This window comes from Quercus lobata, chromosome 4, assembly GCF_001633185.2.
Source record: "Quercus lobata isolate SW786 chromosome 4, ValleyOak3.0 Primary Assembly, whole genome shotgun sequence".
Lineage (NCBI taxonomy): Eukaryota > Viridiplantae > Streptophyta > Magnoliopsida > Fagales > Fagaceae > Quercus > Quercus lobata.
The window spans coordinates 41198091-41214281 of NC_044907.1; the positions used below are offsets into that span (position 1 = coordinate 41198091).

General features: G+C 37.1%; 2 protein-coding genes across 3 annotated transcripts; both read left to right on the plus strand.

The window, feature by feature from the left end:
• The first annotated feature begins 10575 nt into the window (after positions 1 to 10575).
• Positions 10576 to 12294, plus strand: LOC115985201 (putative disease resistance protein RGA4). The gene has a single exon (XM_031108169.1). It carries the CDS (start codon positions 10576 to 10578, stop codon positions 12292 to 12294), a length of 1719 nt encoding a protein of 572 aa, XP_030964029.1.
• Positions 12295 to 12438: 144 nt separating this feature from the next.
• Positions 12439 to 15059, plus strand: LOC115983633 (putative disease resistance protein RGA3). Of its 2 annotated transcripts, none has more exons than XM_031106362.1 (3): positions 12439 to 14236; positions 14357 to 14443; positions 14654 to 15059. In XM_031106362.1, the coding sequence occupies exons 1-3, from the start codon at positions 12454 to 12456 to the stop codon at positions 14659 to 14661; spliced, it is 1878 nt and encodes a 625-aa protein (XP_030962222.1). In that variant the 5' UTR covers positions 12439 to 12453; the 3' UTR covers positions 14662 to 15059. The 2 variants fall into 2 exon arrangements, with proteins under 2 accessions (XP_030962222.1, XP_030962223.1); XM_031106363.1 differs by having other exon boundaries at positions 14357 to 14440.
• The last annotated feature ends 1132 nt before the right edge of the window (positions 15060 to 16191 follow it).

Genomic DNA, 16191 nt, shown 5'->3' on the forward strand with positions numbered 1-16191 from the left:
GAAGGTTCAAGCATCATGGTTTGTTCTGATTAAAGGCATTCTATACAAAAGGGGCTTCTTTCGACCGTATTTGAGATGTCTCATCCCAGAGGAGGAAGACTATGTCATACAAGAAGTTCATGAAAGGGTCTACGGGAACCATTCCGGCTTTCGATCTTCAGTGCACAAACTCATCCAGGTAGGATACTATTGGCCTACCATGTAGAAGGATGCCACTGCTTATGTTAAAGTGTGTGACAAGTGCCAGAGGTTTGACAACCTCATCTGACAGTCGTTAGAAAAACTCACTCTGATGACGGCCCCATGGCCTTTCTCGCATTGGGGGTTGGACATCATGGGTCCATTCTTAACCGCAATTTGGCAGTTAAAATTCCTGGTAGTTGGTATAGACTATTTCATCAAATGGGTGGAAGCAAAAGTACTGGCCATAATCACGGAGAAAAATGTGCGAAGCTTCGTATGGAGGAATATTGTCTGCAAGTACGGTATACCCAAAGTGTTGGTCTCAAACAACGAGAAGCAGTTCAACAACGACGCATTTAGAAACTTTTGCTCACAATTGGGGATCAAGAATCACTACTCATCTCCTGCCCATCCTCAGGCTAATGGACAAGTTGAGGTCATAAACCTGTCTTTGCTCAAGATCATTAAGACCCGGCTCGAGGGGGCAAAGGGTATAAGGCCTGAAGTACTACCCAGCGTCCTATAGGCTTACAAGACGACTGCAAGGACACTTACAGGAAAGACGCTGTTTTGCTTGGCATATAGAAGCGAGGCAATCATCCTGGTTGAAGTGGGACTCACAAGCTACCAAGTAGAAAACCATGACGAGGGAAGAAACGATGAAGCACTACGTCTTCAGCTTGATCTAGTGGATGAGATTAGAGTAACGGCTGAGCAAAGGTTAGCACAATACCAGGACCTCATGGCCAAGAACTACAACTCCAGGGTTAGACATAGGGACTTCTAGGTAGGAGATCTTGTCCTGAGAAAGGTGATGGGTGCCATAAAAGACACCTCCCAGGGGAAGTTAGGACCTAATTGGGAAGGACTGTATAGAATTGCATCATGGTATAGGAAGGGGATCTACAACCTGGAGACACTGGACGGACAAAAGCTACATCACCCATGGAACACAAAGCACCTTAAGAAGTACTACTAGTAGACAGTGGCAAGGGTGACAACACTCCTCATATCCAGTTTATTTCTTTTTAGTTTAATTTTTATATCTACAGTTTCTTTTAAGCCCAGAGGGCAGTTTTTTCATTTTTCAAAAAAACAATTTTTATCCAATAAGAGGAGTTATTCAGAAAATCCATGTGTATGCTATCTACATTTCTACATTATTATTATGAAGTCCACAAGGTGGACAGGTTCATCCTAAAGGGATGATTTGTATTCGCTAAGTCCACAAAGTGGACAGGTTCATCCTGGACGAATGATTTATCTCCCTCAAAGTCCACTCAGTGGATGGGCTCATCCCACAAAGGATAATTCAAGATTTTAAAGTCCACATAGTGGATAGATCCATCCTAGGGGTTTGATTTGAAATGTTAAGTCCAAAGTAGATGGGCTCCTCCCACGAGGGATGATTCAAGGTTTTAAAAATCCACACAGTGGATGGGCTCATCTCATAAGGAATGATTTAAAATTGTTAAATGGACGAGCTCATCTTGATTGCAAATTGTCACTAAGTATACACCTTAAGGAAAGATTCAAGATTTAATCAACAAAGCGGACGAATCCAACTAAGGACTTTGTCCCGTAAAACTGATGAAAGCATTAAGGTGTCTAAATTAGTACCTATATAAATAAAGAAATAAAGTGCAATAAATAAATTGCCTGAGGAAGGCAAATTGTTTACAAACACCCAAAAACAAAGGTGATGGAAGGAATAAAATTGTTTTCCTGTAAACAAAAAGGGATAATACATAAAGTGACAATAAAAACTACTGTTGAATTGTGAGGGTTTATTCATGCCTCTCTTTAATCGTCCAGTCCCCATCAAGTGGACGTGCCTTCTCTCCTTCAGTTTCAACTTGGCCTTCAAGAGGGGCGGTCACTCCATCATCGTTAGGGTCGTAAACAGGGGCATCATCGACAAACAACTCATCAATGCTCTCGGAATAGACGGGATGAGTTGGAGTCTGGGCCTAGGCATCATTGGAAACATGTGACAGGTCCAGATCTAGGAAAGAAACTTTGACTTGACGGAAACAGTTGTCAAAGCCATTCGTATAGGAGCTGCCGAGCTCCACTAGGAGGGTGTCGGAGTCGCGATACTCCCATACCACTTCTTCCTTGGCCTGATGGAGTTGATCCTTGATAGTCTTGATCTCTTTCTCTTTATCCTTAAGGACCTGCTTTAGCACCTCCGTCTGCTTCTCCAGCTCACCTCGGACTTGCTCTGACATGGCAAGTTTCTTTTCCTGGACCATCTTCCAAGCCCTCAACTCCCCCAGCTCTGCCTTCGTTAACTGTGCCTTTGCCCTAACATGGTCCAGTGTCGTCTCGTAGGATAGGCAACGGCCCATTAACCCTTTCATCATTAGCATCGCCTAGAAACAAAAGAGGGTTAGAATATATAACAAGATAAAGTGGAAGGAAGGGTAGAAAGATGGATACAGTTACCTGCGCAATGCTAAAAAGACCCATCTCCCCTATAGCTTTGGTTGCATGGTTGCTTAAGTCCTCATAGCCGTCGGCTGTAATAATGGACGAAAGTTGCTCCAGCGTATACTGGGAGTCCTTGTGGAGGAGGATGGGTGGTTTCTCAGTGGCAGGAACATGACCGGTCATGAGTCCCTTGCCCTTCCCTTGAGCGGGCAGAGTAATCGTCTTCTTTGTCTCAGACTTTAGCCCGACGGTTGACTCTAGTGTAACTTTGGGCTTTTTGGGAGGACGGTCAGTCTTCACCGTCGGTTTTCTCTTCATTGACAGATTAGCTTGACCCTCAGCTTTTTGGGGCAAACTTTCATCCTGTTTTTTCTTTGCAGCAGCTTGCTGCTTTATGAAGGCCCTCCTTTTACTTTCCTCCATTTCTACATAAAGATGGACAGGTAAAAAGAGTTAAGTAATTTACCAAAAAGCAAAAAAGAAAGCAAGTATGAGGAGATGAACTCACGTATGCGTATTAGTTCGTCGTAGTGACAGGCGGCCTCGGTTGGTTTTGAACCGTCACAATACCAATGAAGGGTATCTAAGGTTACTAGCTTCGACCACGACTTCTCCGACAACTTAGTGGTCGTGAAGATCCTCTCCAAAAAACTCCACTCTTCAAGGCTAACCTGAGGATGGTCCCTAGTTGCAAAGAAAGACGGTTAGAATATCAAATAAACACAACAGAATAAGAAGCCTAATATAGACGGACACATACCAGACGAGGGCATAATACCCCAAGTTTTATCTACTAGCATGTACTTTTCGTCACCTAGGTGACACATCCAATTGTCCCCTTGAATAAAGAAATAACGGCTCTTCCAATTTCTATTGGAGTCTGGGGTATCGCACACTAGCCTGAGTAACGGACTCTTTGGCACAAAACTATACATGCCTTTTGATTGAGTAATCTCAGTTGGACGGTAGTAATGGAAGAACTCTTCCACCATCATCTTGCATACCTCATCGATCATAACCCCGTACAGGACTTCCACACCCAGAAAAACTCTCCAGGAGTTTGAAGAGATTTGGGTGACGACCAACCTAAGGTACTGTAGCAAACGACAATGGAGAGCACTTAAGGGGAACCTAAGTCCTGCCTTCAGGTGCTGCTCATACACCCTGACCTCTTTTACACCCTTGTAGTAACATTTTTCTTGCTTCAGAGGTAGATGCATTGGGATGTTGGCGGGTATTTAATACTTCTCCCTAAGCGTGTTGAAGTATGTTTGTTTGACAGAGGAATTGAAATCATTTATTGTCCACAACGGTAGCATAATGAACTTCCTAAATCCATCGGGGCCTACGACAAACTGAATTGGGGGTTCACCATTATCTACATCATCATCGTTTGAATTTCCTTCCAACCCCTCCACATTAGTGTCCTTATCTCCTGTGGAAGGAGAGGTGGCCGACGGTTCCCTTTCAGTACTTGAGGTGTTGGGGTCGTCGAGACTTGACGGATACACCTCATCGTAGCTCGCTCCCTCGCGGACACACGATTGTTCACTCGACGCACTAGACATTTGTCACCTACACGTGACAAACAAACCCTAAGACTCTGACTGCCTACATAGACTACAGGTGTGCAAAAATTTAAATAAGTAGCAAAGAAATTTAACATAAGGTAAAAATACTTACCGGTTGGAGAAAGCAAACAAGGGGTGGCTGACGGTTGCACAAAGTAGACGATATGCCAATTTAGTGAAGTGGACAATAGTGTTCTAGTTGTGAATTCGTTAAATAAAGTAAAAATGAAAGGTAAAGGAGCATGCGTATATATATAGGGAACGACACAAAAGACGAAGGGACGCTTCGTTCCGAGTGATCAGCCACTAAAAACATGCCACTTACCCCTACGACATTTATGGCCCTAGTCTAGTATGTCAATCAAAGTACAATTCCTTAAAAGATGATTTAGACTGTCATTCCACAAGTTCGTCTGTGAAAGGAAGTGACGAAACCGTAGAGTGAGGGAGCAGCTAAAGGGGATAAAAATCAAATATGACGGATACGTGAGCCTGACGGCAGTAAATAATATAAGGCGACAGATCAAGGTTCTGGATGGAAAGAATGCATGACGGGTAGTCCTAGACGGACAGAATCCTTAGTGTATGGACACAAGGGCAAATAATGTTAAGGCCACGTGGCACCCACATGACTTAAGTGAACTCCAAGAAATCTTAAATGGAATTATCTTGCGCTCTACGTTTGGTCTTGGTCAAGGAACCCCTATATGGGAAGAATCCCTTGAAATACGTACATTTATCAAAACTCTCTCTATAAGGAAAGGTCTTTCTGCCCAAGGAACGAAAGTCGATTCTACACTACTATAAAAACCCCCCAAAAGCATTCCCAAACGAAGGTACGCATAATTGACCTCAACTTTGGCACTCTAGGGTTGTGAGAAATTTTCTAACTTAATTTTCGGAAGGTCTTTGGCCAATACCACACCGATACTCTCCTAGGATAATCTTGTTTTGTATTGTGCAGGTATTGTCTTGAGCACGTGAGGACTGTATAGCTTACTGACGATTTTTGACATCATCAGTTATTTGTCTCAATCCATAAGTACAATTACAAATCATAATACCAAAAAAAATTGTATTAAGTACCTTGAAGTACAATGACTACAAAGTATTCCATCCTTTTACATTAATATTAATAGTGAATTCTACCACAAATTTAACTAATGAGAAAGAGGAGTACACAACACCAATATACTATGAGTAATGTTGCGTACATAAAAAAATTGACAATTTTTTTTAGCAAGAGATTTGGCTCTAATTACTAATAGAAAGATGACATGTGTTCTGTTATATTCAATGCATATGACCCACTTAGTCGGTCGAGTTAAGTGATAAGGACTAAACATGTTTGGAGCCAAATTTTATCTATTTTTTCAGACATGTTGAATTGACAAACTTTCATTGGTTATAACATCAATTTTTTACCTATTATTAATAATCTGTTACATCAACATGTATTTAGTTCTCATTAAGGCCCACTACTAATACAAACTTTTTACCTACAACTAATAATCTATCACATTATATGTGTTTAGAAGCCGGCTTTTCAATTTTTAACTTTTATTTATAATTTTTTAAAACCTCATTTTTTTAATCTTTTTTTAAATTTTTTTCAAAGTATAAATTTATTTTAACACACTTTTAAAAAAATTAAAAAAATTTCATTTTATCTGGATCCACGTAATCTATTTACCCAGACACTAATAATTTATCAGATGGCCTCTCTTTTTGTCAAATTTTGGATGTATATAGATTTTCTCACTAATAATTTGTCACATGGTGGTTCAATCTTTTTGTCAAAATTTAAGTGAATATATAGATTTTCTCATAAATTACTCATGTACTAACCAAAAAGTTACTCCACGTTACCAAGAATGTCAACGTCAGAAATCTATTAACAATTATTCTATGATGATGAGTCACATTCATTGAATTTAGGCTCCTGTTACATTCATTGATTCGTTAATGCGAGCCCCTACCAAACTCTCTCCTCATTAAAGAATTTAAAGTAACGTGCCCTCTTACCTTTTGTACGTAGTAATGGTAGGACCGTAACGATTCTCATAATTTGGTCACGTGACAAATAAGGATTCTTCTATTTTTGTTTATATGTTTAGAGTAATGTTAGAATTATAATTTTTATCATAATTTATTCATATGACAAATCTGAATGGTAGAGTTATAGATCCATTACTTTTATTCTATCACTCAAGACTTGCTACATGAGCAAGTTGTGACAAAAATTATGGTATTTATATTTTTTATACGTTTATTCTTTAAGACCACACCCTCCGCAAATAAACAAAGTTTTTTTTTTTCTAAATTAGTTTGGAAAGAAATTCTACAAACTCCTCATATATATTTATATTAAGTGTAAATTTTGAAAATCTAACAATTTGATTGCATGTTCTTATTATATATTTATATTGAGTATGAATTTTAGATCAATAAATTTAAGAAGATCAAAGATCAATTGCTTTGTCATCAAACAAATGTTAAAATTTCAATTTTTTGTGATCTAAAATTGTGTATAAAAAATAAATTTATTAATTAAATAGTAAATAACATTCTTGTTATCATAGCTGAAAATTAATATGCAATGAAATCGATGTTTTTCTCAATTAATTTTGTTCATATTACTATCACATATTTTGGCTTGACAACTTACTCTTTTTGTTTTGTTGGGTTGGCTTAATAAACATGAATTTTTAAGGAAGATTAAAAAAAAAAAAATCACTCTAATCCTCCTTATCTGTTGTTCGAAACATAGAATTGAGTAGATCGAAGATGAGAAAAGGGTCCACTCCTAAAAGATCTTGAGCAAAGGAGTGGACTACAAAGTTTCTCACTCTATGGAAAACATTTACGCACCAATTATCAAAATTACTTATTTCCAGTACACACCAACAGGGGTTTTCATTAGCTTGATAACAAATTATATTGATTTTTGAAATAATTGGAGCAACTTTTTTTACCACAAAACTGTTGGAGATCAAAAGGGGTAAATAATGAATGGAACAGGTAAAAGTTTAATAAACATACAAAGAAACATAGATGGCTTAAAGACACGATGAAACCGCTGACTTAGATAATATTTGTCCCCATACAAGAATCTATTGAGTATTCGAAAATTTATCTTCATGCTACAACCAAGATTATTTAATTCTACAACAACAATTTTAGAGATACCCACATGATTTTTAGTGTTACGGAAAATTTTGAATTTAATAAAAGAAATCAATCTTCCATCTAATATTTATAAGAAGATTTTTCTGATGATTAAAGGCAAAATGAAATTGTTGGATTGCTAATGAGATACTGAAAATTTGTCCTCAGAATACAATCAAGTATATTGCATTCCACAAATAGTAATTATGGAGATACCCACATGGTTTTTAGTGTTTATGAAAATAAATCTTCCATCTAATATTTACAATGAGTGTTTTTTTTTTTTAATTTAATATTTTTTTTGGATCGATAGAATTTCAACTTATGAAATAAAATATTTATAATGAGAGTTTTTTTGAAGGAATTTACCAGTTGAGCTCATTGAAACCCGAGAGTTTAAACAATATATATAGACCACAAAAAGCCACAAATAAGGTATTATAATGGTTAGAAAACAATTAGAAACAATCTCTTAACATTCACAAACGTCTTTTATATTTTATTATTTTTATTATTATTATTATTATTATTATTATACCAAAGAAAGCATCTTCATTAACAGAAACAAAACAGTACACACACACAAAAAAAAAAAAAAAAAAACCATCAGGCTTGGACAAAGTTAGGATTTAGCCTACACCTATGAACAGGGAAACAAGTGGTGATAAAAGCTTAAATCAGAAACATGGCCTACGACATATCTAGGTACAAAAAGGAAGTCTATGTGAAGTCCTTGATTCCGAAGATGATTCATGTCTGCAATCAAAGTCCTCTAGTGCCAACTTGGTTGTTTGTAGAGCTTGCAAGACAAAAGGGCTTCTTGCCACAGCTAGTACCACCTGTGAACAAGTCGCTTCCATCCACCTTTGTTGCCTCATAAGCATAACCACTCCTTTTGGTTTTCCTATTGATAGAAGCTGCTACTTTGATGACAAGCTGCCAGTCTTGGTTAGTGAATTGCTGCTGATTTTGTTGTCTGCTACTGGACCTCTGCCTTTGGCTGCTGTTAAAAACTTTCTGGTACCTGCATAAAAGAGATTGGGAGGTTAGTAGCACTTCCATTGGATTAGGATCTTTCCCTTGATGAAGAACCAAATTCCTATGGTTCCATATAGACCAAAGAGTAGTAAATATAGACTGCAGTAGTCCCATTCTGATAGGATTTCTAGGATCATTCTGCAGAAGACAAGTCTCCACCCATTGATTGATTGAGAGGTTAAAACAATCAGAAGTTCTTATTTCTAGATTTGAACCATGCCACACAGCTCGAGCAAAGTGGCATTTCAGAAAAAGATGGTTAAGTGATTCCTCCTCTTCATTGCAAAGAATACACTTGGTGGATACAGTAATGCCCCTGTTAATCAGAACTTCAAAAACTGGTAAGCTTCCATGGAGTAATTTCCAAATGAAATTCAAGATTTTGAGAGGAAGCTTTACTTTCCAAATTCTTTCCCAAACCTCATTTGCAATACCAAAGCATCTGTGATTATGTGTGGCAGAAGGGTACAGATCTTTGAGAACCAATTGATATGCTCTCTTAACCTTATAATCCCCTGAATTTGAATGCTTCCACAAGATTTTGTCCTCCATGTTTGGTATTCTAGAAATAGGCAGAAGCAAAATCTCCTTAGCTACTTGTGGGTGATACAGCTTCCTAACTACCTCCACCTTCCAGGATTTAGTCTCTTGGTCAATCAGATCAGCAACAGTTCCATTGGATAGATTATTTTCCCTTAGAATATGGTCTGGAGCTTGGTACCAATCCGGATGAATAAGGGGTATATGATGCCCACTTCCAATTAACCATTTGCCTTGGTGTAAAGAAGAGTTTTGGGGGACCACAACAGTTTTCCAAATCCAAGAATGGTTAGGTTTAGGGTTGTAGTCTCTTAGTGAATTGGAAGTACAATATTTCCTTTGAAAAGTTCTAGCTAGTAGAGAATTGAGATTATGTTGAATTCTCCAGAATTGTTTTGTAATCATGGCTTGATTGACTAAACTGAATTTTTTCAGCCCAATCCCTCCCCTGCATTTCGGTTGGCAGATTTTATCCCAACTAATGAGATGAAGCTTCCTATCCCCTAAATCATGACCCCACCAGAAAGTTCTAGTAATAGCATCAAGCTTGTTACAAATGGTTTCAGGAATTTTAAGACAGGAAAAGGAATACAAAGGCATGGTTTAAAGCACAGAAGCAATCAAGTTAGCTCTACCAGCTTGGGAGAGGAGTTTAGGCCCCAAAAAAAAAAAAAAAAAGAAAGTTGTTCCAATTGCTACAGCTCTTCAAGAATTCAAAATTTTAGATATAAAATATAGTTTTTGAAATAAAATCTTCTTGAAAATTTCTAGACAGTAGTCAATGACTGGTATCTAGTTACCAGCCTACCACTGTAACCACTCCCAAAGTCCCACTTCTGCGTCACTTCTTTTTATTTTTATTTTGTCATTTATTATTATTATTATTATTATTGGTAGGATTACTTTGTAATTTACAGCGGCCAAATAGTCAGAATAATGTATTTTTGCTAAGGAATTATTGGTGGGGCCGCCATTTGTTCCCGACATCTTCATATTTGTTTAAAAACAATTGTAAGGCAAAAATAGCTCAATACTACTCTTTCTCGAGAAGGTAGAAAGTTAACTTAGGACTCGAGTTTTAAATGCTATTTACCTGTGATTAAACAATGAGAAAAAATAAAATTAAATAAGTCAACAACTATGACCTTTCATTCCACGTAACTCTGATAAGAGAAAGAGAAAAGAGAGTCCACATCTGAAAGAATAAGAAACAAAACTGAAAGCCAATGAGAAAATTATTTGCTTGTGTTTAAATGAGAAAAAAAAAATTAGATAAGTTAACAATTATGGAACTCCCATCCCCCATGACCCTAACAAAAGAAAGAAAATAGAGAAATCCACACATGAAAAAATAAGAAACAAAACTGAAAGCCAATGAGAAAATTATATACCTGTGTTTAAACAATGAAAAAAAAGAAAAGAAAAAAAGATAAGCCTATAATTGTGGTCTCCCCCATCCCACGTGACCCTGACAAAAGAAAGAAAGAAAAAAAAAAAAAGAAACCACACATGAAAGAATAAAACACAAAACTGAAACCAATGAGGGAAAAAAAAAAAAAGATAAGTCAACCTCGCATCAGTCACCATATTTAGCATTCCACAAACAAAACCATCTGGCATTCCTGAAAAAAGAAAAAAAGAAATGGCTGAAGGAGTTTTATACGAACTTGCAGGCAGAGTCATTGAAGTGTTGACAGCTTTAACTCTCCACGAGATTCAGTTGTCCTTGGGTGTCAAAGCTGAGCTTGAAAATCTAACGAATACGGTTTCCACCATCCAAGCTGTGATTCTAGATGCAGAAAAGCGGAGTTCTCATAACCTTGAGATCAAAGACTGGCTTAGAAAGCTCAAAGATGTCATCCTTGATGCAGATGACTTGTTAGATGACTTCTCCACTGAAGTTTTGCGGCACGAAGTGATGGTTGGAGATGTGATGCCAAAGGAGGTATGTATTTTCTCTTCAAGTTCAAACCAGCTTGTTTTTAGTCCTAAGATGGGTCATAAAATAAAGGCCATTAGGGAGAAATTAAATGGCATTGCAGATGATAGGACCAAGTTCCACTTTATGGAAAGCCCCATTGAGCCTCAAATGATTAATAGGGAAAGAGAAACTTATTCTTTTGTACCAGAAGAAGAAGTTGTTGGGAGAGAAGATGACAAAAATGCAATTGTAGAATGTCTTTTGGATAATACTGTTGTAGAAAATGTTTCAATTATTTCGATAGTTGGAATGGCTGGGTTAGGTAAGACCACACTAGCTCAACTCATTTACAATGATAAGATTGTTAATAAAACTTTTGAGTTGAAACTTTGGATTTGTGTCTCTAGTAACTTTGATGTAAAACAAATTGTTAAAGCAATTTTAGAACATTTGATTGATGAGAAGCTTAAAGAAAGCCTTGAAATCTTGCAAACACAACTTCGAGAAAAACTTAATGGAAAAAAATATTTGCTTGTCTTGGATGATTTGTGGAATGAGGATAATAATAAATGGTTTCTCTTGAAAAATTTGTTAATGGTTGGTGCAAGGGGAAGTAGGATAATAGTAACTACACGCTCTGAAAAGGTAGCAATGATAATAGGCACAACTTCATGTTATCCTCTAAAAGGCCTGACTAAGAGAAAGGCTTGGAGTTTATTTGTAAAAATAGCATTTGAACAAGGCCAAGAACCAGAGAACCAAGCCCTTGTAAGCCTAGGAGAGGAGGTTATGAATAATTGTGCTGGGGTACCTCTTGTTATAAGAACAATAGCAAGCTTACTACGATCCAAGACTTCGGAAAATGAGTGGCTGTCTTTTAAAAATTATGAACTCTCAAAAATAGGTCAAGAAGAAAATGATATCTCATCAACACTTAAGTTGAGTTATGATCATCTACCCCCATACTTAAAGCAATGCTTTGCTTATTGTAGTTTATTTCCCAAAGATTACAAGATTCAAGTAAAGATGCTAATTGATCTTTGGGCAGCACAAGATTTTATTAAATTATCAGATCCAAAGCAACGTGTGGAGGATGTTGGTAGAGAGTACTTTATGGTGTTACTTTGGAGGTCATTTTTCCAAGATATAGGAAAAGATGAACATGGCAATATTATATGGTGCAAAATGCATAATCTCATGCATGATCTTGCAACTTTGGTGTCTGGGATGGAAAGTGTAGTATTAAATTCAAGTGGGAACATTGGTGAAAAAGTTCGTCATCTATCATTTAATCATATGGATCCAATCACCAAGCTTAATGGAAGGAAGATGCGAACAGTTCTTGCATCTAGTGTTGGGGGAAATTTGGGTAATTTAACTTGTAATGCACTTGTTTCAAATCTTAAGTATCTGCGCACGTTGGATTTAAGCAATTTATGACTACGTGCATTGCCAAGTTCAATTGGAGAGTTGAAACATTTAAGATATCTTGATGTATCTGAAAATCGTGATATTAAAATTCTCCCTAATTCCATTACTAGGCTACAGAATTTGCAAACCCTAAAACTCAATAATTGTGGATCTCTTAGGGAATTACCCATGGACACTAAATATTTGATCAATCTTAGGCATCTAGATGTTACTAATTGTTCAAAATTGACTCATATGCCCCATGGATCAGGACAGTTAACTTCTCTTGAGATACTACCACAGTTTGTTGTGAGTAAGGTAGGTTCTAGAGCCAGGTCTAGTTGTGGGCTAAGTGAATTGAAGCAGTTGAGCAATTTGGGAGGACGCTTATGGATTGGATATCTAGGTCATGAAGAAGAGGACATGCTAGAATGTCAAGCTGCAAATATGAAGGAGAAACAACATCTTCAACAATTGATTTTACGGTGGGATGAATTACCGAATGATAAAACCACATGTTGTGATGAAATGTCATTGAAATGGCTCCAACCACATCCAAATCTTAAAGCATTGGAGTTACGGTCTTATATGGGTGTGACAATTCCAAGTTGGATCTCTTCGCTTACTAATCTTGTCAATTTGGAATTTTGGCATACTCACAAATGCCATCACCTCCCACCGTTATATCAACTCCCTTTTCTGAAGTCTCTCAAACTTGCAGATATGGGAGAGCTTGAATACATATCAGAAGACACTATTAGTCTATCCTTAACTTCATCGTTGTCTTCCACGAAAACATTATTTTTCCCATCCTTAATTACTCTCACATTATGGGATTGCCCCAATGTGAAAGGATGGTGGAGGATAGATGATAACACTCAACCAGAGCATTTGTTAATACCATCATTTCCTCATCTTTCGGAATTAGAAATTAGTTTTTGCCCGAACCTCAGTTGCATGCCATTATTTCCGTATCTCAAAGAAGGGTTGACATTGACTGAAGTTAGCTCCAAAGTATTGCAACAAACAATGGATATGGTAGTAACGCAGAACCCATCAACGGCATTCTCAACCTCCTCATGTTGCTTTCCTCTTTCTGAATTAGAGACTTTGCAGTTAGAATGGGTTAATGATTTAGAATCACTTCCAGATGCATGGCTACGAAATCTTGTTTCACTTCGAAGACTTTCCATTTTCAACTGTAATGGACTAAGGTCTTTCCCTGGTGGAGGCATTCAACATCTCACCTCACTTCAAGATATGAAAATTTGGGATTGTAACGAGCTTGTTTTGCTAAATGATGAAGATGATAGTATGCAATGGCAGGGCCTTATGAGCCTTAGTTCACTCTATTTTACTGGACTTCCAAAACTGCTGTCTCTACCAAATGGACTTCAACATATTACCACTCTTCAAAAACTCCAAATTCGCGATTGTCCTAATTTGACAGCTTTACCAGAGTGGATAGGTAACCTCAAATCACTTCAAGAGCTTAACATTAGCAAATGGCCCAATTTGATATCATTGCCTCGAGAGATTTGTTATCTCACCTCTTTACAAGATTTGGAGATTGAAAATTGTCCTAATTTGATTGCTTTACCAGAGTGGATAGGTAATCTCACATTACTACAAAGGTTTAAAATTGACGAATACCCCAATTTGACATCATTGCCTGATGGAATGCGCCATCTCACCTCTTTACAATATCTTAACATTGAAAATTGTCCTAATTTGATGGCTTTACCTGAGTGGATAGGCAACCTCACATCACTACAAAAGCTTGAAATTAGCCGTTGCCCCAATCTGAGATCATTGCCTCAAGGGATTCGCCATCTCTCCACTTTACAATGCCTTACAATTGCTAATTGTCCTCTTTTACGACAAAGATGTCAGAGACAGACAGGTGAAGATTGGCCTCAGATTGCTCATATTCCATTCTTAGATGTGGATTGGTACCTGCAGTATGCAATAGGTAAAATATATGTATATGTTAATTCTAATTTTTTATACAATCAATCCTCTTCCTCTTCTTTGTGCTTTTGAGGGTTATAATATTTTGGAGAAATTCATTGATATTTGACTTCTTGTGCAGAACCAATTGAGGCAAAGAATAAAGTTTGGCTCAAAATTCGGACCTTATTTGAAAAAAGAAATTGTGCAACATGTCACAAAACCAGTGGTAGTCATCTCTTCTCTCATTTTTTTTTCTTCTACTCAGTTCTATTTTTTTTCCTATCCAAAAAATTTTAATTAGACACGTGATTTCTTCACATTATTAGAAGAAAGAAAAACAGTGACTTAAATTCTTTCAATTTTTTTAATTTGTTCCGCTGATTTATATCTTTGTATCTTTCACTCTGTTGATGGAATGATATTGATATATATGTAGAATCATAGCGACTTTCTTGGCACTTTGAGGGGAGGACTTTGTTGGGCTTTGTGGAGCTTAGTTATGTTTGATCTAGATGATGACCTGACTCGAAATAATGTTGCGTAGTTTTTAATGGGAGATTTTATGAGGTTTAGTCCATGGAGCGGAGGCTTGGGTCGATAGGCTCAAGCTGTAGCGCTTATGGACAAGCCTCTTGGGGGTCTAGAGGCAACGCCCCCGAGAAAATTTTTTGGCCCGTTTTGTAGCCCATTGTGAATCCTGTGCGCAGGATGTAGAAAAATGTTGTTTTGGTGATTAGGGTTTGTTGTTGTCGTTTTTGAGAGTGAGAAAAATTGTACTGCCACACTTTGTATTTTTTCTCTGATAATAGTGAAATCTCTGCAATTCCGTGGACGTAGGTAAATTGCTGAACCACGTAAATACTGTCTTGTTTGTGTGATTATTTTTCTTTGGAGTGTGTTTTCTCTATTTTGTTTTTCACAGGTTTGGGAATTTCGGATTAATTCCCTACAGACTTAACCTGCAGGCAACTAACAGCAGCAGTAACATTGAGGTAGTAGTTATTGTTGTTTGTTTGTTTTTTTGGGGAAAGGGGGGGGGGGGGGTGTGGTATAGAGGTTTCCAACATACACATACTAGCTAATTCAAAATTATCATTTGAGCTACTCCGTAGTAAACAACTAATGGTTCAACTGGTTTTTTTGATGGGATAATCTAGCTGAATAGATTGTTTCTTTTCCCAAATATTTTTCTGGAGACTCACATTATAAGTTAGAAAGCATCACAATTCACAGAGATTGAAAACTCCATTACTAAAAATCCAGTTAGATTTTGAATTTGTTCAAACATTTGAACAAAATCTTTGTCGTTCATGTTTTTTCTTTCCTCTTCATCCATCTTTTCTAAAGCTCAAAGCGACCATGACTTTTTTGGCTCTTCCTGTACTTCCTACAGCTGGCTGCTAGCGCAGCCATTCTTTTATCTGGAACTGGAAGAATGCTTTTCCTAGTACTTTGATAATTCTTGCCTTATCATCGTTGTCCTGCCAAAAAGATAAATATATTTTTTGATCTAGTGCTACAAATGTTCTTAAAGCGAGTTGAATAAACCGAAATATTCGTTTACTTCATCACATGTTTGTCTCTAGACCGACTTTAAAATCCAGGAGGCAAAGAAAAACAAGTAAATGAGTTAGTGATTTGCTACATGCATTAATTTCATACATGGATTGATTTGGAGTTTTTATCTGTTTGAAATTTACCAATCAAAAAGTGCGTTTGGCAGCTTATTTGCATTTTTTTTGGAGACAATATGTGACTATACCAAAACAAAGGTAAAAAACTGGCTAATTAGGACTTGAGGATATGGTCAATTTTCCTATTTCATCTGTTTTATAGAATAGATAGATTGTTAATGTTCATGGAAGCACCCAAGTTTAAGAACTTTTCATTTTTCGAGTGGTTGATATTTTGACTCTCTATCTCCTAGTTTTTATGTTTTATATGTGGGCCGGTGGGATTTGAATCTCTGTTCTC